The sequence below is a fragment of the Aspergillus aculeatus genome, assembly GCF_001890905.1.
Source record: "Aspergillus aculeatus ATCC 16872 unplaced genomic scaffold ASPACscaffold_3, whole genome shotgun sequence".
NCBI classification, from domain to species: domain Eukaryota; kingdom Fungi; phylum Ascomycota; class Eurotiomycetes; order Eurotiales; family Aspergillaceae; genus Aspergillus; species Aspergillus aculeatus.
The window spans coordinates 2,100,092-2,112,529 of NW_017962978.1; the positions used below are offsets into that span (position 1 = coordinate 2,100,092).

General features: G+C 51.6%; 3 protein-coding genes and 2 non-coding genes across 5 annotated transcripts; 2 read left to right on the top strand and 3 right to left on the bottom strand.

Annotated features, from left to right (window-relative positions):
* Positions 1-166: 166 nt before the first annotated feature.
* On the bottom strand, positions 167-1,913 carry ASPACDRAFT_58161 (fatty acid desaturase; the record flags this gene model as incomplete). Its single annotated transcript, XM_020203317.1, has 2 exons — positions 167-1,640; positions 1,708-1,913. 2 exons carry the CDS (start codon positions 1,911-1,913, stop codon positions 167-169), a joined length of 1,680 nt encoding a protein of 559 aa, XP_020059561.1.
* An 859-nt stretch (positions 1,914-2,772) lies between these two features.
* Positions 2,773-5,721, top strand: ASPACDRAFT_76290 (phosphoribomutase PRM15). The gene is made up of 9 exons (XM_020204679.1): positions 2,773-2,831; positions 2,915-2,959; positions 3,022-3,536; positions 3,601-3,619; positions 3,692-3,701; positions 3,752-3,932; positions 3,986-4,275; positions 4,334-5,010; positions 5,064-5,721. The coding sequence occupies exons 3-9, from the start codon at positions 3,273-3,275 to the stop codon at positions 5,222-5,224; spliced, it is 1,602 nt and encodes a 533-aa protein (XP_020059562.1). The 5' UTR covers positions 2,773-2,831; positions 2,915-2,959; positions 3,022-3,272; the 3' UTR covers positions 5,225-5,721.
* A 1,905-nt stretch (positions 5,722-7,626) lies between these two features.
* Positions 7,627-7,698, top strand: ASPACDRAFT_t76. Its single transcript has one exon. It is a non-coding gene; the product is annotated as a tRNA-Glu (tRNA).
* A 256-nt stretch (positions 7,699-7,954) lies between these two features.
* On the bottom strand, positions 7,955-8,026 carry ASPACDRAFT_t79. The gene has a single exon. It is a non-coding gene; the product is annotated as a tRNA-Glu (tRNA).
* Positions 8,027-8,586: 560 nt separating this feature from the next.
* On the bottom strand, positions 8,587-10,617 carry ASPACDRAFT_76291 (dihydrolipoyl dehydrogenase). The gene is made up of 4 exons (XM_020204680.1): positions 10,388-10,617; positions 10,182-10,261; positions 9,612-10,094; positions 8,587-9,546 (listed from the first exon to the last, which is right to left on the bottom strand). The coding sequence occupies exons 1-4, from the start codon at positions 10,521-10,523 to the stop codon at positions 8,707-8,709; spliced, it is 1,539 nt and encodes a 512-aa protein (XP_020059563.1). The 5' UTR covers positions 10,524-10,617; the 3' UTR covers positions 8,587-8,706.
* Between the last annotated feature and the right edge of the window lie 1,821 nt (positions 10,618-12,438).

The following is a 12,438-nucleotide window of genomic DNA, read 5'->3' on the forward strand; positions in this document are numbered from 1 at the left end:
CCAAGTGTACATGTACATGCGTGTCTGTGTGTCTGGCCAAGGGGACTGAACTATATACAAAAGCAGTTCTACGTCTACATACCATACCGCCCAAGAACAAACCCACATCAGGTTTTTTTAAAACCACCGAATATCAGCATCCGTCTATTTCCAGTGAGTTTGTGTTCTAATGGTGATCCGAGAAGACCCCCTGCTGGGCGCACGACTTTCGACATTCCTCCAGAATGCGGACTTGCTTGGCCACATCGCCGAGCTTGCCGATGACCTCCTTGTTGCCATCGTAGAAGGTGAAGATGGTGTAGGGGATACCGGTGTCGCGACAGAAATCCAGAACCAGCCGTTGCGTGCGGCGCAGGTTGTGGCGGGGAATGCGCGGGTACAGGTGGTGGATGGCTTGGAATTGCAGGCCGCCGTGGAACCAGTCGAGCCAAGTCGGGCAGTCTACGTCCATGGTGGTGCGCAGCATTCTCTGCGGGAAGGATTCGGTGACCCCCATGTCGGATGTGGACATGGCGAAATGGGAGAGGGTGATCTGCACGTGGAGGGGCGAGGTGACCATGTGCGAGATCATGAGGAAGGTCAACCGGCTCTTCCAGTCGGGGATGGTGCAGTACATCACACCGTAGCCGAACCAATACCAGAAGAAGACCTGCCCGCCGATCTCGAACCAGCGATGCCACCAGGCAGGACCCTTCTTCGGCGCTTGGCCCATGAATAGATATTCCCAGCTTAGACGGTACAGGTTGAATCGCCCAAAGAGTAGGATAGGGTAGTAGAGATAGTTCTGGAAGCGCAGCATGAACTTGGCTACAGCGTCGAAGGTCATCACGCGGTCATAGTATGTACTGCGCAGACTGGTGAGGAACCGGTGGGAAATAGCAAAGAACGGCATATGCTCAATGTCTGGATCATGCTCGGGGGCGTTGGTCACGATATGATGAACGTTATGGCTCCGTTTCCACCACCCGAGACTCAATCCTCCCAGATAGTCGGCGATAATAATACCAATCACCGAATCGAAGTGAAAGTTATGCGTTATACCCATGTGGCCAGCATCATGGGCGGTAAAGACAAGCTGGTGCCAGAAGCATCCCAAGAAGAACCCAGACGTTCCATACCACCCTAGATGGAGGAAGTAGTATGACAGGCCCGCGAACAGTGTATACCGGCAACATTCGATGAAGTATGAGAAGTAGCGGCAATCGTACAAACCCTCCGCCCGAATCTGTTGGTCTAATTGACGGTATCGCTGCCGAATTTTGTCTTGATTTGCTGCGTCGAGGGAGGGATATTTGGCAGTATCAAAGATGATTTCTTCCCGGGTGCGCGCATCGAGAAAGAAGGGTTTGGGTTTGGACTCGTCTTCCAGCGGTGCAGCTGAATCCGGGGTTTCGGCGTGGGGGGCCTTTCGCTGGCGAAGAGACGCAGTCGAATCTACTGCGTCGAAGATCGGGGACGGAGGCTGTGACGTTTCCTGTCCGGAACTCTCCTGGCCTGAACTCTCGTCATCGGAGACGCAATCTTCGGTGTAGGGACGGAACTTCCCGCCCTGGAACGGAGGCAGGAAGTTTAACCATGGACCCTGGATGCGGCCGATCTGGAACGATAGCATGCGTTGACGCGCTTCCTTGGAGTGTAATCTATATTCATGCAGACGATCAGTTAAAGTTCCAAGGCAAAGTATGGCCCAAGCGCGAGGCCACGTACGCATTGATCTCATCCGTTGCATCCTTTCCGACCATGTGTCTGATGGATTTATCACCTCCGGGGTGATAGGGAATCCAAGCGTCGACTTTCAGGACACGATCGTCGAAGATGATGATCTGTTTCCCATCTGCGATAAGGCCCTCGATGTAGCGGCGCGAGAGAAGGGTTTCCCTCCGGGTCGCAGGACTCTTCCCCATTGCGGCCATTGCTGCCTGCGCGGTGAACACAATTGCGGGTCGTGGATATTTAGGAACGGTCAGTGAGAAAGAGCATTGTATTGCTGGTAGTGCCAATCGAGAATGGAAAGGTGGTGAAAATGAGATTGGAGAGATAATCTAGAAGGGGTAAGAGGAGGCGAGGAAGAGATAGAACAGAAGAGAGAGAAGGAGAGAGTGAGAGAAAGAAGGAGGAGGAGAGGGAAGAAGAATGCAAGGACGCGCGGGTTGGATGTTGAAACTTGAAAGAGGCCCGGCGGAAAGAATGGCGGAGACTAACTACTAAGCACTAAGCACCAAGCAATTAAACAGTACGTAGTGCTCCGTAGTGGAACAGTAGTCAACAACAGCCACTAACTAACTAATTAGTTAACAACAGTAACAACAGTAATAACAGTTACAACCGCAGCTAAGAATAAAACAGTCCAGGGCGGGAAGAGCCGCCGATCGTCACCGGATCCAGACATCCCGCCCAAAGCCACTCTCTTTCTCTCCCTGTGTCTCTCTCCATCTTCAACCTGAATTCATACTGTGCTGCTTTGCCTTTTCCTCCTTTTGAATTTCCCCCCCTCCTCCTTCTCCCCCACACCAACACAATCTTGATGACTTAACTCAGTAACCTGACTTGTCATTACTTGTCAAAGCTTTTGTTCTCTTTGTATTCTCGTTGCTGATTATTATTGTTTGCTAGCTAACTTATCCTCGCTTGAATTTCTTTCCCCTTTCAATACCCCATCTACTCCCGTACTCCGTGCTTCCTTTCCCCTTTACTTGTTCCTTCTTCTTCCCCCCCCTTCCACCATCGGTCTTCTTCCCGACGTGAACACATTCCGATCATCTCACCCCATTATTATTCTTTTTGGTTGTCCCCTCGTCGTATGATCCAACATGCCCACCAATCCACAAGAGGTATAGTTATTTTTTCTCCGGCAACCCACGGCTTCCCGAAATCAGCTTATTTTCTGACTCCATTTGGTTTGTCGTTTGCGTAGGAGGCTCTCACTCCACTGATCCAAAGGTGGCTGGAGTGGGACCAGGTATGTTTATCGATAGGCTCTGCTGCGGATCTTGAAACGTGAATGTTAACGCCCCATGACAGGATCCATCCACCCGTGCCGAAATTGAACAGCTTCGGGACTCCGGGGAGTGGGCTGAATTAGCCCTGCGCTTGCAAAAACGTATGTCAGGACTGGGCTTGACATCCTACTGAATCCCTCTCTTGAAAATCCATTGGCCTTTGTGGCACATGCGGCATGCCTCCCTCACGATAGCTATGTCTAATCGTCTATCGCAGGCATCCAGTTCGGCACTGCGGGCTTGCGGGGACGGATGGCAGCAGGTTTCTCTTGTATGAACTCCCTGACCGTCATTCAGGCCTCCCAAGGCTTAGCAAAGTACCTGAAAACCCGCCACGGCGACATCGCATCTTACGGTGTGGTCATCGGCCACGATGCGCGGTATCACTCGGATAAGTTCGCCGCATTGGCTGCCAATGCCTTCATCGCGCAGCAGATCCCGGTCTGGTTCTATTCGGAGTCCTCGGTTACTCCAACCGTCCCTTTCGGTGTAACCCATCTGCACGCTGCTGCAGGCATTATGGTTACCGCAAGCCATGTAAGCTTTTTGTTCCATGTTAATTGGGCAGCTTAGACCGTGGTGGCTAATTTTCCACCTGCAGAATCCAGCGCAGGACAATGGTAGGCCTTCGCCGTCTCTTCCTCATCTCTTTGTTTGTTCGAGACCATGATTGCTGACTGATCGTGCTACAGGCTACAAAGTGTCTGATCGCACAATTCCAACCACTTTTGAGTATCACTGACGAATCCCAGCTATTTCAAGAATGGTGCCCAAATCAATAGTCCGATGGACGTGGAGATAGCCCAATCCATCGAAGAGAATCAAGTCCCATGGCCTACTGCCTGGGATGAACTGCAACCAAGCGAATATCTGCGCGACAAGATTTACGAGAGTATCCTGCCCCATTACAACACGGCAGTTTGGCAGTACGCTGTAAGAGTGATTTTCCGTGCTGCCGTGCTCTTCACTGCTGACATTGTCTGCAGACTTATACCGTCCGGGAATGGAAACAGCCGCAGCCGTTCGTCTACACGCCCTTGCACGGAGTAGGTGGCTTGGTGTTTCCTGGGTTGTGTCGTTCCGTAGGCATAAGTGATTTCACCGTCGTGCCAGAGCAAGCGGAGCCAAACCCAGACTTTCCCACAGTTGCCTTCCCAAATCCGGAAGAGCCTGGCGCTCTAGACCTGGCTTTGCAACTTGCGGACAAGGAGGGGAGACCTCTGGTGATTGCCCATGATCCAGATGCCGATCGGTTTGCTGCGGCTGAGAAAGTGGAGTAAGTATCACTGACGGCTGAGCTATAAACTCTGCGCTAATCGATGCCTCTTGTGTAGCGGATCATGGTTTATTTACACTGGAAATCATTTGGGTGTTCTCCTGGCGTCACACCTGTTTGACTCCTTAGAAACCATAGACAGTGACACACGAGTTGCAGTCTTGAACTCCGCCGTTTCGTCCAGCATGCTGGAGAAGATGGCCAAAGCGAAGGGTATGCACTATGAGGAGTCTCTCACGGGCTTTAAGTGGATGGGAAACACAGCCCGCAGACTCGAGGAGCTGGGCTACTATGTTCCGTTTGCCTACGAGGAGGCTCTTGGGTACATGTTTCCCGAGGTGTCTTACGACAAGGATGGCATCTCCGCGGCGATGGTGTTCCTCCTGGCCGAGGCAAAGTGGAAGGCCGAGGGCATGACACCCTATATGAAATTGCAACAGCTGTTCAAAGAGCATGGACATCACGAAACACTGAACACCTACTTCCGGTCCCCAAGCCCTGAGGTTACAGCGAGCTTGTTCGATGCAATCAGAGCCGGTCCCTTCCGGACTGAAAAATCGCTTGGGTCGTTCAGAATCCACCGCTGGCGAGACATGACACAAGGATATGACTCTGGCACGCAGGACCACAAACCCAAGCTCCCGATTGACCAGAACAGTCAGATGTTGACTTTATGGCTTGATCGTGAAGTTCGATTCACGTTCCGGTCTTCTGGCACTGAGCCGAAAGTGAAGAGTGAGTTTCAGGTCCACAAGTGAGGACTTTGATTTGCTGACTGACCATTTCAGTCTACATCGAGAGCTCTGGCACTTCACGCGATGAGACCGTGAGAGCTGTCAGTGACACCTTCCTGGCTGTGCTGAAAGAATGGGTCCGGCCCTTTGCCCCGTCGATGACCTATAGCAAAGAGCTACCTACGTCCTCTGGGCATATCTACAGGTTGGAGTAAACCTCCCTCCGCATCAGTTTACTGTGTGATGATCCCGTGAAACACATTGGGCATAACTGGCTGGTTGCAGGGAGGCTTTGACTCCACTCTTGATTCCCATTACTGCAAGATTGCATGAATTCAGCGCTGAGATACCACTACGACTTTTCCGAAGTAACGCCACATCGAAATGTAGGTGATTTGGCGTCATATTCTTCTTTTTTAGTGCCTAGACCCCGGGCAGGCCTTGCAAGAAGAAGGCAAACTACATGACATGCTGTATTACACGGCCATGAACCCTGTGTAGCACAATCTGGCCAGGCTCGGTGAGGTTGTTGTCTTCAGCCGCTTCGGGAAATATAGCTGTTCCTCTGCTCTTGGAAATAAATATGTAGACGACCACCTATCTATTGATTCCAGCTTTCAATATACACAACTTGAGCGATAGTGTTGGCCCTGACTGCTACTAAACCAAGCAAACATGCCTCGCGATCCAACTCAGCGTCTCCACCGCCACCAAAACCACCTCGAACAACACTTCACCAACCACGCCAACAAGGTGTATTACCGGATCAAAAACGAGTATCATCCAGCAACAAACAGCAATGCTCCGCGGCTGTGCCACCGTCCAGAACCTTGTTTCGTCCCTGTCGCCTCTGGTGCGATAGCACAATCTGCCTCTCGGTTGTAAGCTTCCTCTCTTTCCTTAGCATGGTTCTTGCATTGTCCCAGACGCCCGAGCCTAATCTCCCACCCGCTTGATCGAAAGGGGCACCCATGACGACGACGACCACTACCATTACATCAACAACCACCATGAATCTCGCCACAGGAGATACAGCAGCGATAGCGCGAGCTATCGCCATCATCAGCAACACCACTATCCCCTCGACGGACCCCGATATAGCGAGCAGTATATCTCCTGCAGCACTGTCAGACTGCACGCTGACCCTTCTTCTCGATCCCATCGACACCAGAACGATACTCATACCCATATCCATACTTATACCCACACCCACAACCATCCAGATCTATACCTACGACCCCGAGAAGGGGGCCGCCGCCGTAACCGCGATGATAGGGATAGGGTGTCTCGCTTCGAAGTGGATGTGGATGTCTCCTCGCGGGGTGGCCCTAGGTTCTTGTGGCCCTAGGTTCTTGTTTATATCATGAGGCGGTTGGGACATTGGTATTGAATGGGGTTGGGTTGTGGGGTAGATCGACGAAGGCGGGCTCACTTTCGGGTTCTTCGTTGTATGTGCGTGGATGCTATGGTAGTCTCATAGGTTAGATGTTCTTCTTTCGGTTGATGGATTTTTATCACTGATGTTATACGTGGGTAGAAAATGAGGCAGAGTGTATGCTTTTTTTCTTGGTTGTTGTTTTGGGTTTGATATATCCTGTTCTGTTATGCTTAGTTTGTATGGTTAGCTTGGATCGGATGAGATGAGAGAAAGTATTTAGTTAGGTTTACAGGAAAAGTGCGAGGGTCTCCATCGGTATGATTTGTATCTCTATATACCACTGATTGCGTAGCCACTTGGTCTGCTTGGCGTAAATACTACCTTAATGATGGAAGGCACCGGGGCGATTGCTGTTCCTTCCGAAACGGGAATGCTTGCCCTTATTGACCTACCCGGTAGTGTTCCTGCCAACTCGCTGTCACTTATATAAGACATGGGTGCATCCGTCTTGCTGGCGTTCCAGACTTAGTTTTCTCAACCTTCTATATTCTCTTACTTGGCACTTAATACTCGAGGCTATCCTTACATGCAATTTTAATCACGGTTTGGTCATGCTGTTCTATGCAGTGCCTGATTGATTGGTAGTCTTGCACGCTACCATCTCTCCCTGCTCTCTCTCTCTGTCTTTCTCTCTCTGTCTTTCTCTCTCTGTCTTTCTCTCTCTGTCTTTCTCTCTCTGTCTTTCTCTCTCTGTCTTTCTCTCTCTGTCTTTCTCTCTCTGTCTTTCTCTCTCTGTCTTTGACGATCAATAGACTAACATAAGACCAACGACCCGTCGAGAAAAAAACCTATCTCCAGGAAGATACCCACCGACTACCACCAAGAGAAGCAATCAGCGGGCTACATCCAACATTCATCGCTTCCTCGTCTCTCAGGATGACTCTTATCTCCATCCCTTGCCCTCTCAACGAGCAGATACAAAAGAAAGCTAGCTAATTATCTTCGAAGATGGAATAACACCCGAAAGAGATAACAAGAAAGGGCCCTCCACCCCGCGATAGTAAACCCACATGTTCTACCGTTGCCACCTTCTTTCTGTAAGATTCCAAGCAGCAACAACAGCTTGGAGCATATACCGAGCTTATGACGATGGAAGAGCCTCACCTTGAGATACGAAATACACTCGCTCATTGTAAAAGAGGCCATAGTGTCAGGATTACGACTGTCTGTCACACAAGATCCGATGTGGTGTAATGGCTAACATCGCTGTCTCTCACACAGCAGCTCGGGGTTCGATTCCCCGCATCGGAGTTGACTTTTTGCTCCCGTTCAACCTAATACGGGTGGGCGGGCCCATTGTGCAGGGCAAGGACGCTGTGGATGATCGAACATTTGGTATCATGCACTTTCAGACTCCTAGCCTGGCCTTTGTTTTTGTTTTTTTTTTTCATCTTGAGTAAGATAAATTTACTCGCGCACTGAGTGGATGCTGCTATGCAAAAAGAAACAAAAAAGGCAGGCTAGGTAGACCGATTGCGCATCTAACAAGATGAAGGCAAAAAGAGAACTCCGATGCGGGGAATCGAACCCCGAGCTGCTGTGTGAGAGACAGCGATGTTAGCCATTACACCACATCGGATCTTGTGTGAGTAATGCCAACTCTGATGGCTACAGATTCGTAAACTCCAAGATGAGTGTCTCCCAAACACGGCTTGAGGGTTCAGTCTACCTATCCAGGTTCAAGTTCTTGTTTACACTGCGAATTCTTTGTGGTCTGTGCGTGCGCATAGTACCTCTGTTTTTGCTGATGGATATCACTAGAGGACTTCGTCTCAAGTACCATGAAGCTAGATCTAGTAGCCCTCGACAGTGATACCATGTCCGCGGGCCTACAATCTCCTCTTCGATGCAGAAAAAGCTGCAGCAGAACGAGAACGGATTGAGTTGAGCTCCAGCAGGGGGCTGCGATCTCACCACTTGCCGTGTGGAGGACTACACTGAATCTATTATCTGATTGTCTTTCTTACGCTATCTGCATCCAGATAGTGTACGTATGACAGAATGGAATATACTCTACGTGCAGAGATGGAAGGTACTCCAGTACAAAGATTTGATATTCTCCACGAACGCAAAGGTGCTTCGCTTCAAGCCGGTCTAGAATTCCAAAAGACTCTTTGATTCATGAAAAAGAGAAAGGTTGATTACACTCGAGGACATAGGAAATATAATGGTGTCAATGCTACACGGGATTCGCTAGCGAGGCTAGACTAGAGGTGGAGGTACATGATGGGGCGGGTTGAAGAGATAAGGTGAGGGAGTTTAGAAGTGGATGGCCTTGGAGTAGGTGGCCATGGCAGCCTCCTTGAAAGCCTCGGCCAGGGTAGGGTGAGCGTGGCAGGTGCGGGCGATGTCCTCGCAGGAGGCACCGTACTCGACAGCCAGGGTGGCCTCGGCGATCATCTCACCGGCGTTGGGGCCGATGATGTGGACACCGAGGATGCGGTCGGTCTCGGCATCGGCGATGAACTTGACCTGACCCTCGGTGTCGAGGTTGGTCTTGGCGCGGGAGTTGGCGCTGAAGGGGAAGGTGCCGACGCGGTACTTGACGCCGGCGGCCTTGACCTCCTGCTCGTTCTGGCCAACCCAGGCGACCTCGGGGTGGGTGTACATGACGCTGGGGATGACGCCGTAGTTGACGTGGCCGTGGCCCGTCTTGATGTACTCGATGGCGGCAACGGCCTCCTCCTCGGCCTTGTGGGCAAGCATGGGGCCGAAGGTGCAGTCACCGATGACCCGAATGTGGGGGACCTTGGTGCGGTACTCCTGGTCGATGACCAGGCGGCCACGGTCGTCCTTCTCGATGCCGACATTCTCCAGGCCCAAGCCCTCGGTGTAGGGCCTGCGGCCGATGGCGACCAGAACGACATCGGCGTCCAGGGTCTCCTCCTTGCCGCCCTTGGCGGCCTCGACGCTCAGGGAGACGGTGGCACCGCTGTCGTCACCCTTGATGACCTTGGTGCCGGTCTTGAACTTGATGCCCTGCTTCTGCAGGATCTTCTGAGCCTGCTTGGCAATGTCGGCGTCCATACCGGGACCACCGATCTGGCCGAGGAACTCGACGACGGTGACCTCAGCACCGAGACGGGACCAGACGGAAGCCTACAACAACAAAGACCAACGGGTTAGCAGCGGAACTTTTGATTTTGACAGAAAAGAAGTCCTACCATCTCGAGACCGATGATACCACCACCGATGACGACCATCTTCTTGGGGACCTCCTTGAGGGAGAGAGCACCGGTGCTGGTGATGATTCTCTTCTCATCGATGTTCAGGCCGGGGAAGGGAGTGGCCTCGGAGCCGGTGGCAACGATGATGTTCTTGCCGCGCAGAGTCTGCTCACCACCCTCGAGGAGGTTGACCTTAACGGTGTTCTCGTCGACGAGGGCACCGGTACCCTTGATGTAGTCGACACCGTTCTTCTTGAAGAGGAACTCAATACCCTTGGTCAGGCCCTCGACGGAGGTGTCCTTGGCCTTCATCATCTGCTCAAGGTTGAGCTTGACATCGCCGACCTCGATACCGCGCTTTTTCGTGTCGTGGAGGATCTGGTGGTACAGGTGGGAGTTGTTCAACAGAGATTTCGAGGGGATACAGCCGACGTTCAAGCAGGTACCGCCGAGACGGCCACGCTTCTCGATACAGGCAGTCTGTTGACGGCGGAAAAAAAAAGAGGCGACCAAGGTTAGTGTACAGCTTCACCGCATCGCTGAGCGGAGAGAAACAGGATTTCGCACCTTGAGACCCTCCTGACCAGCTCTGATAGCAGCAACGTATCCAGCGACACCACCACCAATGATCACGACATCGTGCTCACCTATCCCATGAAGCCACCGGTTAGCCGGGAACGGACCGGAAAAAAGGGTTTTGCTCCGGAAGAGCAGGCATCGGCCGCGACAGGCCTCACCCTGTCCGGCATCGTCAAAAGAGTTCGATCACCTACCTGACTCAGAGGCATAGCCACGTTTCGTGAAGAGAGTGAGAGAAGGAGTAGCGATGAAGTTGGAAGGGACAGCCTTGGGGCCGGCAGAGCGGAGGGCAGCCCGCGGTGTCGCCCGCGGCAGGAGACTGCGGAACATGGCGAGGGAATAGAAGAAGAAGCGAAGACAAAAGATATCCGAGGGAGGTTGAGATCAGGACAGACAACCAATCCTCCGAGTGAACGAGGTCGGGAGAGGAGGGTAAGGGGGGGGGTAGTGGTGATAATTTGCGGATGGAAGGAGGTTTGATTGAGGATAGGGAAAAAGGCGTTCGGTGTTGGGACACAAGAAGCTTCTGAGGTTCGTTTGGCGGGCCGGTATTATCGATACTGTATTTCTCAGCGGCGTATGTAATCAGCCCGAGGCCCAGCCAGCATCGGGTCAATCCGGTTACTGACTAAACACATTTCCATGTTGCCGATGCACAAAAGAGTAGGCTGTAACTCTATTAAAGATGGGATAAGAAACAAGTAAGTCTTGAATCCGGAACGCGTTGCTTTGTTCATTGACTATCGGCCCTTTCTATACCTCTTCAGTTGGGTATTGAGGTTGAGAATCTGACTCTGTGACGGAGGGAACAGCCCGGTAAGGATTGGTACTGGAATATTACCGCATTGTCCCAACTGCAGAAGGGACAGGAACATCACGCCCAGTCTTGTTGCGCTGGTCACCGCCCGGACTCTCCGTCGTCTACCAGTTGGCAGTAGAACCTTTGAAGAGTACAACAATCATCATCATCAGCATCATCATCGTCACCGCCATCCACGAAACGTCACGCTCTTCGGCGGCTTGCATCGGGTATGAGCCCGGCAGGGACTGCAAAAGAGGCAAATCCCTCAAGATTACTGAGTACTGTACTCCGTACCTGTTCAATCATTACCCGCGGGTAAGCAAGGATGAGCACGGATAGCAGAGCGGCTGTCTTGGCCTCAAGTCTAACGATGATTGCGCTATCACAAAGATGTTGAGAGGACAGAGTCAGTAGTTCCGGGTGTATTTTATTGATTTCGCAATACCAGCAGCAATCTGTAGACCTGTGCATTTCGGCAGCATGAACAAGTAGGTTACTTAACGGAGTGGTTGGAAAGGAAGAAAGGGTTCATGATGCGGAGTAGACCGCAGAATATATCTTCTTGGTCAAGGAGCCAGTCGACCGGCCCGCTATACTATACTATCGGATATATTCATCCGGGGTCGTTGCCTCCAAAGATTACCACGGACAGAGAGCGGACTGAGTAGACTAGCAGTTATCCTAGTCATCCTCCTACGCATCTACTGATCTGAACTGCGTTCACTTGGCTCACGGAAAAAGGCGGCACGGCCAATACCCCCAAATTGAATGATCCTGTTGGTCGTGCTTGAATACAAGCAATGTTTCTCTGATGGTCTTGTTAAAACCTGCTAGCCAAGACCTTTTCCTTGAGATATATATTGGAGTTCCCCATCCGCGGCGGGAACCATGCCCACGCTTAGCAGCATTTGGAAGTAGGGCATGTCTGTGGTTGTGACGATGACGTACTGTATCTTGAGAAATGGCACAATCGACTTTGGGGACTTCGGCTATTCTTGTTGTAGATCTTGCCTTGGCAGTATGGCATGGCACACCTCTGTTCCGCTGTCTGTACTCCATATAGCGAGTTGGTTGGTTTGCTTAGAATGGATGTTTCTTCGAAAATATATCAGCAGGAGGCACATTTAGTTTTTTTTTTCTAAGTAGGATCATATGAGAAAGAATACCCCTCTGTTTTGTAATCATGATCTACGGGTGGCATTCATGCTGGCAGTGCAGTGCAGCCGGTCCATGGTAGGTGTACTTGAACCTGAACCTGGAAGGGCAAGCCAATTGCCCGAACAGGCGAGAGTCGGAGGAGATCCGCCCGATGTTCCCCAGCTACCAACCTCGCCATCCCCGCATCTGGATGGAAGAACGAGGGGTAAACCAGCAAACACATCTGGTAGTCATAGTACCTGTCAAGCGTGTCATGCTGCCTGATTTGTCTATCTCCACGGTCTA

Excerpts from the sequence above, each read along its gene's own strand:
- ASPACDRAFT_76290 (XM_020204679.1), top strand. The coding sequence starts at position 3,273 with ATGAACTCCCTGACCGTCATTCAGGCCTCCCAAGGCTTAGCAAAGTAC. Across the intron at positions 3,933-3,985 it reads CGGCAGTTTGGCAGTACGCT|ACTTATACCGTCCGGGAATG; the intron begins GTAAGAGTGATT and ends CATTGTCTGCAG. Across the intron at positions 5,011-5,063 it reads CACTGAGCCGAAAGTGAAGA|TCTACATCGAGAGCTCTGGC; the intron begins GTGAGTTTCAGG and ends TGACCATTTCAG.
- ASPACDRAFT_76291 (XM_020204680.1), bottom strand. The coding sequence starts at position 10,523 with ATGTTCCGCAGTCTCCTGCCGCGGGCGACACCGCGGGCTGCCCTCCGC. Across the intron at positions 10,262-10,387 it reads TGGCTATGCCTCTGAGTCAG|GTGAGCACGATGTCGTGATC; the intron begins GTAGGTGATCGA and ends TTCATGGGATAG. Across the intron at positions 10,095-10,181 it reads CTGGTCAGGAGGGTCTCAAG|ACTGCCTGTATCGAGAAGCG; the intron begins GTGCGAAATCCT and ends CGCCGTCAACAG.